This window comes from Myotis brandtii, unplaced genomic scaffold, assembly GCF_000412655.1.
Source record: "Myotis brandtii unplaced genomic scaffold, ASM41265v1 scaffold657, whole genome shotgun sequence".
NCBI classification, from domain to species: Eukaryota; Metazoa; Chordata; class Mammalia; order Chiroptera; family Vespertilionidae; genus Myotis; species Myotis brandtii.
Window position 1 is genome coordinate 58,910 of NW_005370552.1, and position 19,540 is coordinate 78,449.

A 19,540-nucleotide genomic window follows, 5' to 3' on the forward strand; every position below is an offset into this window, starting at 1 on the left:
TTATTTATTTATTTATTTATTTATTTATTTATTTAGTATTTCAGATTTTGGACTTCCAAATAGTGCCTCATGTTTTTTAAAATGTCTATGGGTGGGGAGGTTAGGATCACAAGACTATGTGTCAGACATACCTGAATATGGATCCAGCTGCCTCCATGACTAGCTTTGTGATCTTGGACATGTTACTTAACCTCTCTAAGTGGATGCCTATGCCTATGTCATAGGGCTCTTCTGAGGACCCAAAAAATAATACATACTGACTGCCTAGCACAGTGCCTACCACATAGTAAACATTCAAGAAACACTTGCTCCTTTCAAGATTTCCCTTAATGGGACACATAATTTTCTTCAAGGCAATTGATAATATTGTGAACCCCAACCATCCATACATCATGGCAGGAGAGTGATAGCTGTTAGAGGGGAGGGGGTTTGGGGTGGCTGGGTGAAAAAGGTGAAGAGATTAAACAAAACAAAAAAAATCATGGATACAGACAAGAGTAGGGTGATTCCCAGAGGGAAGGGATATGGAAGTAGAAGAGGGTAAAGAGGGGATAAATGGTGATGAAGGAGACTTGACTTGGGGTGGCAAACACACAATACAATATATGGATGATTTATTATAGAATTATACCCCTGAAACTTATATAATTTGCCCTAGCTTGTTTGGCTCAGTGGATATAATGTTGGTCTACAGACCTAAAGATCCTGGGTTTGATTCTGGTCAAGGGCATGTACCTTGGTTGCAGGTTCCTCCTGGGCTCAAGCCCTGGTCGGGGTGCAGGACAGTAGGGGTGGAAGCCATGCAAGGTAGGTGCAGGAAGCAACCAAACTATGTGTTTCTCTCACATCGATATTTCTGTCTTTCCCTCTCTCTTCTACACTCCCTACAAATCAATGGAAAAATATTCTTGAATGAGGATTAACAACCAAAAAAAAAAAACCATATAATTTTATTAAACAATAGCACCCCAATACATTCAATTACAACATTAAATATGATGAAAAATAAGTTTGATTTTTGTCAAGTCTGTCTGCATATTCTCTGTAAAAATTCATCATACTATTTTAATTAATGGGAAGAAAGCAACTATTTCCAGGGTTTTCTCCACAGTATATAATTTTGACTTAAAGTAACAAGATTATTACTCCCCTTTCCAGATATTCTTAGTTATGTCCCATGTAGTTAGGATAGTATGACACCCTTCCCAAATGACACAGTTCCAGGTGTTTCCATGTTGGCTTGGTAGTTGCCCAGGGCACAGTTAGGATGACACTAATACATCAGAGGTTCTTCCTGTGCTTCGGAATGTGCTTGAAATGAGAGCCATAAAATTATTAGGGCCCCCGGCTGGCATGGCTCAGTGGTTGAGCATTGACCTATGACCCAGGAGGTCAGGGTTCAATTCCCAGTCAGAGCACATGCCCAAGTTGTGGGCTCGATTCCCAGAGTGGGGCATGCAGGAGGCAGCCAATCCATGATTCTCTCTCATCATGGATGTTTCTATCTCTCTTTCCCTCTCCCTTCCTCTCTGAAATCAATAAAAATATATTTTTAAAAAATTAAAAAAATATTAGGGCAAGACTAGTTCACAGTGGGCACTATGCAATTGATGGGGACTGATGAGCAGCTCCCTCCAACCTGCCAGGCCTTCGTTCCACCTCAGCACCTGAGCTGTCAGGGCGTGGGGTACATGCACCATCATGTGGCCAGGAAGGAGGATAGACCACGTTTGACTATTCCAGGAATTCTCTTCCGGGATGTGTTTCTGAGTCCTGCTCAGCCTTGTCCAGGGATGGTGCATAGACTGCATTAAAAAAAATTTAAAAAAATTATATATATTTCAGAGAGGAGGAACAGGGAGAGAGAGATAGAAACATCCATGATGAGAGAGAATCACTGGTTGGCTGCTTCCTGCACACCCCCCACTGGGGATAGAACCCAAAACTCGGGCATGTGCCCTTGACCTGAATCAAACCTGGGACCCCTCGGTCTGCAGGTCTATGCTCTATTCACTGAGCCAAAACGGCCAGGGCCATAGACTACATTTTTGACCTTCATGCTGTCCTGTCTCATGATGTAATGTTTTGTCAACAGCCTCAAATGGGTCTTAGAGTCAGGACTCAAGCAGTATTCCCTGGACTTTGTGAGTGAAAATTGTGTCCTGAATGTGTAGTGTAGAGCTGATTAAATTCGACCATGTGGCCCTAGCTGGTTTGGCTCAATAGATAGAGTGTCGGCCTGCAGACTGAAGGGTCCCTGGTTCAATTCCAGTCAAGGACACATGCCTGGGGTTGTGGGCTCGGTCCCTAGTGAGGGGGTGTGCAGGAGCAGCCGATCAATGATTCTCTCTCATTATTAATGTTTTTTTCTCTCTCTCTCCCTTCCTGTCTGAAATCAATAAAAATATATTTTAACAATAAATAAATAAATTTGACCATATGAATATAGACTTGTAGGAGCTTACACCAGACCTACAGACCATCCTTGGATAGAGTTTCTTTCCTTGACAGTTGACACATTTTAGTCTGTATGTGCTAACACTTTTAAATGAGAAAAATCTGGACCCTGAAGTGAATTTTAGTATTATAAATGTTATTTTTTAAAGGCAGGATATATTCTGCATAGGATAAAAAGAATGTAATATTTAGTTTTCAAGTTTGAATTATCCATATGTTACTACAATTTTGTATATCAGAATCTAAGTGTTACAGGTACAAAAAGCATACTGCTAGCCACACGAACAATGTTTAGCTGAATCTCTGTCACATGCAAATCAAATAAATTTTAAATCATTTTTTGCTATCACTTTATCGATATTGTATTAAATATCAAAAGCTCAGGATTGAACTAAATATTTAATCAGGTTAAATTCTGAATATGTTTCTGTTTTAATTTGTAAAAATGTGCAAATACATCACATAGATTAACTGGTTTCTGCTCTTTTCATGTGTTTGTGGGTGGAAAAAAAATTCAGCGTTTTTTGTTTTTGTTTTTTCAACAGATAACATATTCCCTAAAAAACAAACAAACAAACCAAAACCAGCATATATGTCTCCATTATTTTCTTCTACATATAAAAGAGTATTGAACTAATTTTAAATGCTTTAGTGCTTTCTTTCGTGGTGGCTCCAGGTAGGCCATGAAACTAGATTTCAAGATCACAGATAAATGAAAAGCCCTTGGGGTATACCTGCTTAGCATTGCCAAGCTGTGGATATGTCTTCCATGATCAAAGTCCTGAAGACACATTCTGAAAAAAATCCACACATGCACCTACCACTCAAAAAAAAAAAAAAAGAGAGAGAGAGAGATTTGGAAACGACTGGATTCTGTGACTAGAAATGAAGTATATTTCTCTCCTTGTCTCTTTCTGTCTTTCTTGCCCAACTGTAATAGGAAAGATTGCCTACAAGGACGTACCCAAATGCCCTTGGTATTTTTAATCTCAAGGAAGCACTTTTAAAAATATATTTCTATTGATTTCAGAGAGGAAGGGAGAAAGTGAGAGACGGAAACATCATGATGAGAGAGAATCATTCAGCTGCCTCCTGCACGCCCCCTACTGAGGATCAAGCTCACAACCTGGGCATGTGTCCTTGACTGGAATGGAACCTGAGACCCTTTGTTCACAGGCTAATGCTCTATCCACTGAGACAAACCAGCTAGGGCTCAAAGAAGCACTTTTTATAGTCTCTCTTTCCTTAGTTTCCCTATCTGCCCCTTTCCCCTTCTACACTGCAGTGCTTCTGTGCTTCCCTATCTCTAGTCTTCTGTTGCCAATTGGCTCCCCTTTACCGCCTCTTTTCCAAACTATGGAATCCTTGACTGAGAATTGGGCTCCAGGGAGAGCAAATGAAACCCCCATTGGAGGTAAGGGAAGGATGAGGTGGTGAGAGTGAATATGGGAGACCCAGAGGATGGTGACAAAAACATAATGAGCTAGTGTGGTCTACTGGATACAATATTGAGCAAAGAATCAAGATGCCTGGGCACTTTTCCTACGTCTATCATCTCCTAGTAACCCTGGACAATTCACTAAAATGATTCCTCCTCTACAAGATACAGAAGTGGATTAAATTATTTTCTTTTTTTTCTTTTTTTTTTTTTATTAATCCTCACCCAAGGATATTTTTCCATTGATCTTTAGGGAGATTGGAAGAGAGAGGGAAAGACAGAGAGAAACTCATCAATTGGTTGCCTCCTGCATGAGCCCAACCAGGGTCCGGGCCAGAGAGGAGCCTGCAACCAAAGTACATGCCCTTGACCAGAATTGAACCCGGGACCCTTTGGTCTGCAGTCTCATGCTCTACCCACTGAGCAAAACTGGCTAGGTCAGATTAATTTATTTTAAAAGCCCCATCATGCTTTAAAATTGTATGGTTCAGCCCTAGCCAGTTTTGCTCAGTGGATAGAGCATCAGCCTGTAGGCTGAAAAGTCCCAGGTTTGATTCTGGTCAAGGGTACATGTCGGGGTTATGGGCTCCATCCCCAGTGTGTGTGTGTGGGGGGGGGGGGGGGGGGAGGAGGCATGCAGGAGGCAGTCAATCAATGGTTCTGTCTCATCATTGATGTTTCTATCTCTCTCCCTCTCCCTTCCTCTCTGAAATCAATAAAAATATATTTAAAAAATAAAATAAAGTTGTATGTTTCAAACTCTGTCTTCTTCTTTCTCTCTGATCTGCTACCCATCTCACACCCATGCCCACCTCCTTCCTCATTTTTCTTATTACTTTGGGTAGTCTCTTGTAACCCTTCTAGCTGAGGGCAAATCTTTTTTTGCATTCTGGATCCTGATCACAATTCTATTGATACACAAACTGGAAGAGTGTCCAGTTCTCCACTTGTTTTTTTCACTCTGATGTTGAAAACCTTCCCATCCTCCAGCTTCTGGACTTTGGAATGAGTTTAGGAGGGACAAAAATTTAGAGTAAACAAAAATGAGGCAGGATACCTGCCATGGTTAGCACATACATTCTGGTTGTCTTTTCTACATGATGTATATTTAAGACTAGCAGGTAGCCCTAGCTCTTGTGGCTTGGTGGTTGAGCATCGGCCTGAGGACTGAAGGGCCCTGAGTTCGATTTCGGTCAAGGGCACATGCCGGGATTGCGGGTTCTGTCCCTAGTAGGGGAAGTGCAGGAGGTAGTTGATCAATGATTCTCTCTCATCATGCATGTTTCTATCTCTCTCTCCCTCTCCCTTCCTCTATGAAATCAATTAGAAAAAAAAGACTAGCAGGTACATTAGAGAATGACATGGGTATACATAGATCACAAATTCACATATTTTGATACAACATGCCATTATCAGATTTTGCCCCATATTCTGAGTGCTCAAATCCTCTTAGCAGTGCTGGCTGCAGATCTAAAACTTGTGCTGTTGTCATCATGTGGAAAAGAATCTTGTTTTCACTTATTCAGAAATGGAATTTCTTTTGGATTACTCTCTAAGACAAATATTTGAAAGATATTTGGACAGTGTGACAGTGATAGTAATTATGTCATCCATGAGTGGCTTGAATTCGAAAGGCATACTAGTACAAGCGCCGTAAGTTACAGTGAATTAGCAAAACATTTAACATTGAGGTCTAGAGAAGGGAAGCTCTTATGCTGCTTCATTAGGACAGGGTTTATGTAGGGAAAAATCTAGATAGATTAATCAGGAAAGCATTTTCATCTTCCTGGGCCAATGTGGTAACTATTCCAATTGACTGAAGTTGCTGGGATAGGCTGTGTCCTGTTGTAGACTAATGACGAAGTAGAAAACTCTGGATATTGAGTTAAAACATCTGAATTTCAGACCCAAAATGGAATGTTTTCTCGCTGTGTGACTCTGGGCAAGTCACTTACCTTCTCTAATCACTGGTTCCTCCATCTGTAAATAAGGAATAGCAACATATCCCTACCTGCCTTCTCCTTCCCATCAATTAGGATGACAACATGATGGCATTCCAAGTAAAAGAATCAAAAGCCATGCTTGCCACATTCTTGGAACATAATACATATGGGTTAAATTTCATTTTCTTTCTTTTACTTAAATTTTGAATATAAAAAACCCTTACTGAATATATACTCTGTACCAGGCACTGTGCAGGAGCTGGAAGATCTAGAGTTAAATCCCCCATTAACAATGTTTGGTCTCTAAGTTTTAAAACTAAAAAACTGGCAATACAAACAATCCCCAAAGAAGTATTTATTCTGAAATATTTAGGGTAATCTGTAGGCAGGCACCTATTTTGGCCATCTGGTCTACATTCCATACTTGCAATGCTGTAAGGTGAGGGTGGACACAGGGAACAATGATTCAAGAGCACTAGACAACCCCTATTGTACGTGTGATGAGTCATTTGTGCATGCATGTGTTTTAGGGAGATTTGTCAATAAGGGACTCAAAGGGGGAAAAAAGATTTTTTAAAACCTCTATTAGTGAAGAAGTGTTAGGAATCACGATACTTCCCTACCCAAAACATCTACTTAACAAGTTTGTACTTTCCTTGACTAGTTTATTCCTGAGGCATTTACTTAATATAGCAGCTGTGGATAGGAATACATATTTGTCTTCACAGGTCAAAAGCAAATGTGGACTATGGTGGTAAACACACCTGAGCATAGGCACCCATCATAACATTAGAAAGAGGGTTCACTCGTGTGGAAAATAACTGAAGGACTCTCTCCCACTGATTCTCCTATATCTGAGACATCACAACAGAACAGGGCAGTGTCCTCTTGCCAGAATGTGGACACATTTCCTTGGCAAAATACCCACAATGGAACCTTATTAACCAATTTGCTTCAAATTATTTCCCTACCACAAAGGGAAACAGATTCAGAAAGAAATCATTTAAATTTACCTTTGCTTTTCCCAGGGTTCCCTAAGCTTCAGAGAAATGACTCACAAATAGAAATATTTGTGGACATACTTACCTAAGCCTGCATAAGAAGGTTCTTGTCTAGGCTTTTTATACTTGCTGGGGGATGGATTGCTGGAAATGTGGCAACAGACTTTTCTCATCATTTCAAGAGCAAAGTTGGACTCAGAAAGAGCACGAGGAAATGAGCTTATGAAAATCAAGTTTTCTCAGTCCCCATTCATCTCAGTACATTAGCAGCACTGGGTCCAGATTGGACATTGGATGGTTTGCTCTGGACAATTCTGGCTGTAATGTATGAATCAGGCAGAACTCATAGCTTGATTTTCACTTTCATCAGCTAGAGCTTGGCTTTGCAGAATTAATGACAGTAAAGAAACTTAGAAGAATAAAATGACCACTGGGGTGCTGAAGGTCAGCACTTCAGAGATTTCCAAATGCTTTTTGTTTTCTTTATTTTTTAAAAAATGGGAACATATGTGTATTAATTTTAAATATTTTTTTCTGGACAGATAATTAAAACTTAATGACACTGTTTGGTCACTTTATTATAATATACTCTGCAGGGCAAAAAGGAAAGTTCTCCTGGCATCAGCAGGTCCTTATTAGCACAGAAGCAAAGCATTCACCTTTATATCTAGGGTGTGAGTACCCCATGTCATCATCTTCTAGCGGTGAGTCTCCAGATCCTACAACAAAAAAGAACAGAAACTGCAGCAAGAAAAGCGACATGATACGGATGGATATTTCAAAGCATTGCTTTGGCACAGTCCATGCAAGAGGGGCTATTAGAATACAGAGCCAGGAGTGAAAGCTTCTATGGTCATTCATGAAGGGACAGGGGCCCTCTCAGAGTGAACCTGGCTGGGCTGCGCTGCCCAGAACCCATCAACATGAGCTTCAGACTGTTTGGGAATCAACATATGCCAACTGAAATTCTGGACTTGGGATAGAAAGAAAGTCAACTTCACTCTGAAGAGATGCCAATATACACGAATCTCATGCCAGGGGAGACAGTAAAAGGTGTGTGACTGATACAGCCCACGGTTTCTTCAGCCATCAAAGACATCCAGTAGAACTGAAAATCAGTCCCTCTTCTTTCTTTTTTTATGGTTGAGTAGTTTTTTATTTTTAAAAAATTCTTTCCGATTGGCTTATTTAGCTTAGCATAAGAGCTTTTTTATCCACTCATCAGCTGATGGGCACTTAGGCCGTTTCCAAATCTTACCTATTGTAAATTGTGCTGCTATGAATATAGGGATGCATATATTCTTTCTGATCGATGATTATGGTTTCTTGGGATATATTCCTAGAAGTGGGATTACTGGGTCAAATGGGAGTTCCATTTTTTAAAAAATATATTTTATTGAATTTTTATAGAGAGGAATGGAGAGGGATAGAGAGTTAGAAACATCGATGCGAGAGAAACATTGATCAGCTGCCTCCTGCACACTCCCCACTGGGGATATGCCCACAGCCAAGGTACATGCCCTTGACCAGAATCGAACCTGGGACCCTTGAGTCCACAGGCTAACGCTCTATCCACTGAACCAAACCGGTTGGGCCCATTTTTTATTTTTTGAGGAAACTCCACACTGCTTTCCACAGTGGCTGCACCAGTCTGCATTCCCACCAGCAGTGCACGAGGGTCCCTTTCATTCCATCTTCTGAAGTGAATTTGGGTGGAGGATAAGGAGTCAAATCAAATGTTTTAGTGACAAAATAAATACAAAACTGCGTTGGTATATGGAAATGAGGGCCAAAATCGACAAGATGGATGTTTATTAAGAACCTCTCACCAAGGCATAGGTAAAGTAAAATTTCTTTGTTTTTTTTTTAATCCTCACTCGAGAATTTTTTTCATTGATTTTTAGGGCAAGTGAAAGAGAAAGGGAAAGACAGAGAGAAACATCAATGTGAGAGAAACACATCGATTGGTTGCTCCTTGCATGTACCCAGACCAGGGCCCAGACCGGGGAGGACCCTGCAACCAAGGTATGTGCCCTTGACTGAAACCGAAATTGGGACTCTTCGGTCTGCAGGCCGACACTCTATCCACTGAGCCAAACTGGGTAGGGCTAAAGTAGAATTTCTTGATGAGACTTGCTACCCTTGAAAAACCACAGACTCAGTGAGAAAGTCTGTATCTAAACATATAAAGAGGTAATATGCAAATTAGGCTGGGACTCCGTAATGGGTCATGACCAGACAGGAGGAGGTTGCGCGTGCAGGTAAGGCCCAGAGCAAAGACAGAGACAGACACAGGGGGGCCTGCCCAAGCCATCACGGTGGCTCCGGCGGCCCAGAGTGGACACAGGCAGAGGGGCCAGGGAGGCCTGGGGTTGGCTGAGCCACTGTGCCAGCTCGGGCAGACCCAGAGCAGACAAAGGCAGGGGGGCAGGGGGGGCCTGGGCAGAACAGAGACACAACACACAGGAGCGCCTGCCCGACCCCAGCAGACACAACGTGGTGGCCGGTGCTATGTGGATCAGGTGCAGGTCCCGGCGGCCCGCGGGGTGCCTCCTCGCATGATTTCAATCATGAGCTGGGCCTCTAGTTTAATTATAAAATTTTAACTCATTTGGAAGTTGGAATGGAATCATTTTTTAAATAATTAAATATGGAATTCTAGTAAGTGGTAGATCCTTAATCTTTGAAGTGGTACCAGGCCCCAAACTTCAAAAACAGTCATCTTAAATCTAGAGATAGTTCCTTCTAGACTTCCTAGTCTGGTGCTATTGAGTTAGCATCATCATGGTCACACCTTTACCTACAGGGAGGGACCTACAGCTATAGCAGACAAAGACACTCTCTAGTATAGTACGGTTATTCAAATCCCCGTACAGAATAAGTAAATGAGTAATGGTCCCTGCACCACATGTATTCTGGGTGGGAGATAGTGAGGGTGGAAATGGAAAGTGGGGAGGTGAAGAAAGCTGGGCCATGGCCATTTGACAAAGACACCCCACCCCCCACAACTAGAGAAGCCCGGTTATGTGTTCTGCTTTGCCCCAGGGTTCTTCACCTGCTTTCTGACCACTCAGATAGGTACAAGCTCTGGCTGGTTTGGCTCAGTGGATAGAGCATTGGCCTGCAGACTGAAGGGTCCTGGGTTCAATTCTTGTCAAGGACACATGCCTGGGTTGCAGGCTCAATCCACAGGAGGGGGTGTGCAGGAGGCAGCCAATCAGTGATTCTCTCTTATCATTGATGATTCTACCTCTATCCCTCTCCTTTCCTCTCAGAAATCATTAAAAGTATTTTTTTTAAATTACACACACTTTTCATTATTCCATATCAAAAACTGAACATGAAAACCTGTGTAAACCCTTTAGGAAAGCAGGATAGCAACATGAAGGAGAAGCCTATGTTTCAACCCCCTGATCCAGTCATTCTACTTCTGGGAATCTATCCCAAGGAAATAATATTAAACATAGGAAAAAATTATATACAAAGATTTCTTTACAATGTCATTTATAATAGCAAAATACTATAAATGGTTTATTTAGCCAATGTATTGTTAAATAAACCATAGTGCATTCATTGGTCATAATAAAATGTAACTATTATAAATGAATAATGTTTATAAAAAAGAGAGAATAGCATGGAAAAAGCTTTCTTATAACAGTAAGTGAAAATGTACTATAACAAAGTTATATAAATGGTGTGATTTATAACAATGTAAAGCAATCAAATTCAAAATAAACAATGCATAGAAAAAAATCTATGATGATTGCATTTGTTTTTCTTCTTTCTTCTCTTCTAAATTTTCTACTATAAAGATATATTACTTTTGCCCTGACCGGTTTGGCTCAGTGGATAGAGCGTCGGCCTGCGGACTCAAGGGTCCCAGGTTCAATTCCAGTCAAGGGCATGTACCTTGGTTGCATGCACATCCCCAGTGGGGGGTGTGCAGGAGGCAGCTGATCAATGTTTCTCTCTCATCGATGTTTCTGGCTCTCTGTCCCTCTCCCTTCCTCTCTGTAAAAAATCAATAAAATATATTTTTTAAAAAAAGATATATTACTTTCATCCTGGCTGGTTTGGCTCAGTGGATAGACCATCGGCGGCCTGCAGGAAGTGTACCAGGTTCAATTTGGGTTATGGGCACATGCCAGGGTTGCGGGTTTGATCCCCAGTAGAGGGCATGCAGGAGGCAGCCGATCCATGATTCTCTCTCAATCATGGATGTTTCTATCTCTCTCTCCCTCTCCCTTCTCTCTGAAATCAATGAAAATAAAAATATATTTTAAAAAGATATATTACTTTCATAATGGTAAATAAACTTTATTATGCATACAATTCAAAGAAGTTTAGTTTCCAAAATACATTTTAAATATATTAGAAATGCCAAAGACTCTATTATTCCTCCCCTTCCACCCTGCCCCCATTTCTTTCCATATTCAGAGTTGAACTGGAATTCCTCTAAAAATTATTGGATTCTCCAATTCCATATGGGAGATCTGTCTCATATTAATGATAGGGGGATTTATAATCTGATAGAGCATCTGAATTAATCTGAAAAATAATCATATTATTTTGAATCTTAGAACACATATACTTATGTGAATAGGGATTTAAGTTTCTTATATGTGAATAGGGGGTTAAGCTTTTCTTAAGTTTCCTTTTGAAGGTCTGTGCAAAGCAATTGAGGAGGTGACTCGGCTGTGAATTCTTCAAGCAGAACTGATAAGCAGGGTCAGACCAACCCACCAGGAGTCAAAACATCATTTTATCAACATCATCTCATCAACATTACCTCATTACCTGATGACTAAGGACAATAGCTGACGAAGGTAGACCCCCAGGGATGCACGTAGCTGAATTCCATTCCCAGCCTCACCTTAGCCCCTTCCCCTTTATAATCCTGTCCCCTGCACCTTGCTGTAAGACAGGATTTGAATGCTTGTAAGCGCCCTGTTTTCTTGGTTGTCAGGCCTCAGTAAATGCCTTATATGATTCAACCCTGCCTTCGTTATTGGACACAGCGACAGGCAACCCAAGCCCATCCGGGGGTTTCTCGGTAACATTAAGAGCAGTTCTCTCTTCCTTCAGGTCTTTTTGGCCTCCTTAGGCAGTAAGAAGCTCTGCACTTATTCCCGGCTCTAAGCAAAGAAGACAACCATCACAAGCTTCTGAGATGGAGTTTAAAGCACAGGATGTTTCTTAGGGATCAATACCTGTGAACTGGATAAGATGCAAGCAGGTCTAGACAGAAGGAAAAGTTGAGCTCTGATGTCAGCCCAAAGACAGCCTCTCCTGTTGGGCTGAAATGGCTTGACCTTTAAGTCCCTACCTCAATCAGCCATTGGATATGGCCCACATTGGGAAGGAGGGGATATTGGAAGAAGCACTCCCAACAGCTGAAGCGATCTCTGAAGGGGTTGAAAGCAGATTGTCTGCAATTGAGCCAATCAGTTTTTTTCTTAAAGGAAGATCTGGTCAGTACATCACCATATACTATCACAACACTCACTCTTGAGAAATAACTTGAGATGACTACACTCCTGATAGGGGACTCTCCATACAGAATGGGAGGGACTGTGACCAACTGGAGAGACAGGGGTACCTGGGGTGCACAGCCCAACGTTACTGGTACATCAGCATTCTAAGACACATTCATCACATATTCTTTATTATGGTGAAAATTAAAGTCTGACAATAGGAAAGTGAGCAAACAAATGATATTAACAAGTTATTTTATAGCCACTAGTCAAGTTTAGAATGGGAAATGTATATGAAGCACAGCTAGTCAAAAAAGCAGATACTGCAAAATATATAGATGATGAAGTATGAAACAGAATATATATATGTATATATACATTTATACTTGTCAAACTTGGAATATAAGATGCGACTGATGATACCTGCTTTGGAAGCTATTGTGTACGGTTGAATGCCTGAAGCTATAGCAGCCATTTTATAAAAAAAAAAAAAAATCCAATTTGCCAAACTTTAAAAAAAAAAAATAATATAGCAGCCATTTTGAAACCATGATGTCTCAAGATTAAAATTTTCCAGCTGAGACCTGACCTGTTGCTCAGTGGTTAGAGCATCGGCCAGCACACCCAAGTGTCATGTATTCAATTCCTGGTCAAGGGCACCTACCTCAGTTGTAGGCTCGATCCCTGGCCCAGGTTGGGGCACGTGTTGGAGGCAACCAGTTGATGTGTCTCTTACATAGATTCCCCGCCCCCCTCTCTCCCCCCTTCCACTCTATCTAAAAAAAGCAATGGATAAAAATATCCTCCAGTGAGAATTTAAAAAAAAATATTTTCAGCTGAGGATGGCAGAGTGTAAGGACAAAAAGGGGTCCATGATGACCTTATTAGGATAATAAATCAATCTTAGACACTTCTTTGTTAGACCAACAATTAATGTCCTTTCAATTTACTCCCTATTATTGATAGGAAATAAAAGTAAAAAGAAAATAAATGGACATTATCCAGCTCTCTAAACTTCCAGTGTATATTCAATCTAAACCCATACAACAACTTCTATAAAAAATGATGACCGGCCCTAGCCAGTTTGGCTCAGTGGATGGAGCATCGACCTGTGGACCAAACGGCCCAGGGTTTGATTCTGGTCAAGGGCACATGCCCAGGTTGCAGGCTCCTCCATGGCCCAGGCCCTGGTCAGGGCTCATGCAGGAAGCAACCAATCAGTGTGTTTCTCTCACATCAATGTTTCTCTCTGTCTTTCCCTCTCCCACTCTCTCTAAAAATCAATGGAAAAAATATCCTCAGGTGAGGAAAAAATCCTATATAATAAAAGGCTAATATGCAAATCGACCGAATGGCGAAATGACAAGTCACTATGATGCGCACTGACCACCAGGGGGCAGATACTCAATGCAGGAGTTGTCCCCTGGTGAGTGCAGTGGCTGTGGCAGGAGCCTCTCCCACCTCCGCAGCAGCATTAAGGATGTCCAACTGCAGTGGGGAGCAGGCCTAAGTCATCAGTCAGAATCCCCCGAGGGCACTCAGATTGTGAAAGTGCACAGGCCAGGCTGAAGGATCCCGCCCCCCACCACAAAGTGCACGAATTTCATGCACCAGGCCTCTAGTAAATAAATAAATAAAGTTAAAAAAAATAATGATGACCAGTCTACAAAATGGACATCCTGAAGAATATGATATTAAAGACTGGTAACTTATTTTCAGCAGATTGTACTTACTAAAACTTTCTAAAGCCACACAGGAAATTCATACGTATTAGGGAAAGATTTTCCATAGGGTTAAAAAAAAGGAAAGATAAATCAGGGGGTGGGGGATCCTGACAAACTCTTTGTTTACATAAGGCTATCCCTTTAGCATTCTGGTTAACTGAGGTTTTATTATGACAACCATAAAATGCTCATATGGTTTGCATTACCACTATTTGGAAAGAATGCTTCAGTGGCTCTTCCAAACAAACACACATTCCACATTGGCTCAAAAATTAGAAACTCCATGCCATGTAGGATTCTGTTCCTCAGCCATACCTGGAGCCAATTCCATTTATAATTGCACTCTCCTTACAGAAACTTCATCTAATTCAACTGATTTTCAAAGAAAGAGCCACTGCCGCCCTAGCCAGTTTTGCTCAGTGAATAGAGCATCAGCTTGTGGACCAAAGGGTCCTGGGTTCAGTTCTGGTCAAGGGCAAGTATCTTGGTTGCAGGCTCCTCCCTGGCTCGGACCCTGGTTGGGGCTCGTGCAGGAAGCAACCAATAGCTGTGTCTCTCTCACATTGATATTTCTCTCTGTCTTTCCATCTCTCTTGCACTCTCTCTAAAAATCAATGGAGCCCAGCTGGAGTGGCTCAGTGGTTGAGCATTGACCTATGAACCAGGAGGTCCCAGGTTCGATTCCTGGTCAGGGCACATGCCTGGATTGCAAGCTCGATCCCCAGTAGGGGATGTGCAGGAGGCAGCCGATCAATGATCCGCTCTCATCATTGATGTTTCTATCTCTCTTTCCCTCTCCTTTCCTTTCTAAAATCAATAAAAATATATATTTAAAAAATAATAAAAATAAATAATAATCAATGGAAAAATATCCTCAGGGGAAGATTAAAGAAAGAGCCATTCCTTTTTCTCCAAAGTTCAAAAAAGGGGTCTTTCTGGCCTACTTAAACCTACCCTTCCATTCTGACTGGTCAGGTAAATAACAACATTGAGACACCAAACTTTACTCTTAAGAAATATCCTATATAATAAAAGCCTAATATGCTAAGTGTCAGGTTGTCTGGCTGGCCGTTCAACCAATCAAAGTGTAATATGCTAATGATATGCTAAGGCCACTTAACTGCTCTCTACGACAGGTCGCTATGACGTGCACTCATCACCTGAAGGCAGACGCTCAATGTAGGAACTGCCCCCTGGTGGTCAGTGCACTCCTACAGGGGGAGCGCTGCTCAGCCAGAAGCCCTGAGCCATGCTCACAGATGGTGAGTGCAGCAGCGGTGGTGGGAGCCTCTCCTGCCTCCGCAGCAATGCTAAAGCTGTCAGTCAGACATACCCTGAGGGCTCCTGGACTGCAAGAGAGCGCAGGCCAGGCTGAGAGATGGACCTGAGTGCAGGAATTTTGTGCACTGGGCCTCTAGTCTATTATATCTATTAGAATGACATCGTTAATTTTTATTTTATAAGGCTACTAGAGTGCTCCTTCTATCACCCTTACAGTTTTCTCACTGTGAAGTGTGTGTATATGGAGGGGGAACGTAGCATTGGAGACTGATGAAAACTGTCACCAATTTGCTAAAACTATATATTTCTTTATTGATTTTTTTTCTTTATTGATTTTTTAATTTTTTAATTTTATTTTTATTTCTTAAAGTATTACAAAGAGTATTACACGTGTCTCCTTTTTTCTCCCCCTTGACATTCCCCTGGCTTCCCCCACCTTCAGTGTCTTGTGTCCATTAGTTATTCTCATATGCATGCATATAAGTCCTTCGGTTGATCTCCTACTCCCCCCAACCCTCCCCAGGGTTCCCACTGTAGTTTGACATTCTGCTCAATGCTGCTCTGCTCAATCCATTTTTGTTCATCAGTCTATAATGTCTCTTATTATCCATAAATGATTGAGTTCATGTGGTATTTTTCTCAGCTTCCCAGGGGCCGTCTTAGTCTCACAGGGGCCATCTCAGCCTCACAGGGGCCTTCCCCCCTCACAGGGGCCGTCCCAGCCTCACGGGGGGCGTTTCAGCCTCACAGGGGCCATCCCAGCCTCACAGGGGCTGTTTCAACCTCACTGGGGCCGTTTTGACCCCCCCCCCAGGGCTGTCTTGACCTCACCAGGGCCGTCTCAACCTCAACGGGGCCGTCTCAGCTTCACTGGGGCTGTCCCAGTCTCACCGGGGCCATCTCAGCCTCACATGGGCCGTCTCAACCTCACATGGGCCGTTTCAACCCCACCGGGGCTGTTTCAACCACACCGGGACCATCTTGGCCTCACCGGTGCCGTCTCGACCTCACCGGGGCCGTCTCAACCTCACAGGGGCCATCTCGACCTCACAGGGGCCGTTTCAACCTCACTGGGGCCGTTTCAACCTCACTGGGGCCATTTCAACCTCACTGGGACCATTTCAACCACACCGGGACCGTCTCAGCCTCACCGGGGCCATCTCGACCTCACTGGTGCTGTCTCGACCTCACAGGAGCTGTCTTTATTGATTTTGACACATTATTTAAAAGGACAGATTTACTGGGTCTGTGATTATATATATATATACTGTATATTTTTTCACTTTTTTTCTTTACTGATTAAGGTATTACATATATGTCCTTATCCACCCCATTGCCTGCCACCCTACTCCCATTGTGTTACATATTTTTAAAATATATATTTATTGATTTCAGAGAGGAAGGGAGAGGGAGAGAAACATCAATTATGAGAGAGAATCATTGATCGGCTGCCTCCTGCATGCCCTCCACTGGGGTTCGAGCCCACATCCCCGGCATGTGCCTTGACTGGAATCAACCCGGGACCCTTCAGACTGCAGGCCAACACTCTACCCACTGAGCCAAACTGGCTAGGGATGTTCACATTTTTGAATTAGCATTTATCTTCTGCTGCTTTGGATTTTCAGAAGTCATTTCAGATGTGTGTTGGTTCTGTATCCCCAAATAGACACCAAACTACTCAGGGACAACGGTTGGCTTTTGTTTCCACTCACTGCCCTTCAAAACTTTAGTCTACACACTACTGATCTGCTCGAACAGTTCCACCAGTGTCCAAATGAGACACCCACCTCCCTTCATGAAGGTTGTACTTACAGAAACAGATACTATATTTATGATTTTAAAAAGCTGCCCAAATAAAGCTGCAACTGGTACATAGTTCTTGGCAGGAAACCAGTGGTATAATTTACAAAATCCTGGCCCATTATGGCAAGACTAAGAATAGCAGGATTTATGAAAGAATAAAATTGCAGCAAGTGTGCACTGAAAATGATAGGCAATAAGCCTTTAATTGCACGGCTGTGGAATGATATTTTAATACAGCAAGTTAAATGGCAGAAAGAGAAAAGAGACTGTGAGAAAAGACACTTCCAGAAAACAGTCCTTAAATGAACACCCTAGAATTATCTGTGACAGGCTACAGCCTACTCAGCTGAAACTTGAGGCTTCATCCTTCTGGAACATTCTCTGATTCCCTGACAGAGGATAGCACATCAGCATCCAAGGAAGAAAACTTAGATTTCACTTGGAGCCTTTCATGGACAATTTATTTGGCCAATTTTGCCTGTGATTGGAGGCAGAATGGTTGTTGTTGTTGTTTTCTGAGTAGCTTATCACTTCGATTTTGAAAGCATCTATTTTCTGTTATTATTACTTTCCCTGGAAGAATCAAGTTCTGGGGGGAAAAGAAGGTGAAACAGAACTTATGGCAATTTTGATATTCAAAATGACAAAACCTGTTGGGAGAGGATAAACCCTAATACACAATGCTTAGTGCTGCCCCTTTCTATGTTTGATGGACATCTACTGTGTTCTAAATAAAATAGGACCCCTCCTTTTGGGGGACACTTCCCATGCCACCCATGTGGTTCTAGTAGAGATGGCTTTATCCTATCCCCTGACCAGAGGATTTTTCTCTGGTGATAAAATGAAGAAGATGTGAATCCTATAGTTAAAAAGGACAAAGGTTAAGTCTCATAGAGAATACTAATCCAAGAGAATGAAATCGCCAGAGAAAACAACAGAGAAAAAGGGAGAGAAAGAGAGACCCCACAGTATTTGAGCCCTTGGTTCCAGCATTCCTTGGACCTACCAGTATATCTCTGCCCTTACATAAAACAATAAAATTTCCCTTTTGCCAAAGCAAGCTCAAGATGGTTTTCTGTCACTTGCCATCAAGAAGTCTGATGAGCAGTTGGACATCAATTAACATCTGAATGAAGTGAATTAGCAAAACATATGGTGTGGCATCTGGTTTGGGTTTAGAAAAAAATCAGTCTTGGCATATCATCTCCAATTTCTTATTTCAAAACAATACTGTAGTTCATCTTTAAAACGCATTAGTGTGCTCTTTAACAAATTTAGTAGGACTAACTTTATTCTTAATAAAATATATTAGGTACGAATGGGGGGAAAGTAGTTATATAACACGCTGTACATAATAAAGGGTTATGAAACTTTTATTTTGGTGATATATGTATATTTTGTATGTACATTTTTCATTGATTCCAAAAAGCACTTTTTTTTTACATTTCCATTTCTCTGAACTTGCGGTGACTTTTACAATGAATGGAATGAAGTAATTCAATTGGCATCATTTTTTTCTATTTTAGTGATATCTCTGACAACCAATGGAATCTTAGATTTGATGACATACTTGTGCATGTATGTGTGTTCTGGATTGTGATGTAAAATATAAAGAGCAATCTTTGCTATACATATCGATGAAGGCATTTATCCACTCTCATATTTACAGAATGCATTAACACAACCAATTATACAAAGGTTTCTCAAATGGCTTCCTTCTCATTGTGAAAAACCCCTGATCTTTACAGGGAAGCTTCAAGTAGCCAAGTAGGCAAATGGGGTAATATATTTGATCAATAGACTTCTAGTGTTATTGAACAAATACCACGTGCAGGCCCCTGCCCAAAGAGAGGTCCAAGTAGGTTTGTAACACTGCTAGGATTTCAAGGCACTATTGGCAGGGGATTCTGAGTGCCTTTTACTTACAGAAGGCAGTGCCCTATGGCAGTGCCCCATAGAATACTACATGACAATAAAAAAGGAAGAACTCTTACCATTTGCAACAGCATGGCTGGACCTGGAGACTATTATGCTGAGTGAGATAAGCCAGTCAAAGAAAGATTAATATCACATGATCTCACTCATATGTGGAATCTAATGAACCAAATAAACTGATGATCAAAATTAGACCCAGAGTCATAGAAGCATGAACAGACTGTTGAACCTCAGAGGGAAGGCAGGAGAGGGTGGGTGGGAAGAGATCAACCAATGAACTTGTATGCATATATGTATGACCCATGGACACAGATAATAGGGTGGGAAGGGCCGGGGGGGACTGGAGTAGCTGGAAGAGGTTAATGGAGGAAAAAGGAGGACCTATGTAATGCTTTCAACAATAAACATTAAAAGAAAAAGTAAATAAATAAAAGAAAAAAATGAATTTGTAAATCATATGTTTATAAAACAAACTTGGCTTTCC

At 41.6% G+C, this 19,540-nt stretch overlaps 1 protein-coding gene across 2 annotated transcripts in view; it reads right to left on the reverse strand.

The window, feature by feature from the left end:
- Positions 1-19,540, reverse strand: part of SRPX (sushi-repeat containing protein, X-linked) — a 77,625-nt gene that overhangs the window by 29,909 nt on the left and 28,176 nt on the right. For both annotated transcript variants that reach the window (XM_005880868.2, XM_014528882.1), the window contains exon 2: positions 7,499-7,558. In XM_005880868.2, coding sequence (XP_005880930.1) covers positions 7,499-7,558 — 60 coding nt within the window. The remainder of the gene's footprint in view (positions 1-7,498; positions 7,559-19,540) is intronic.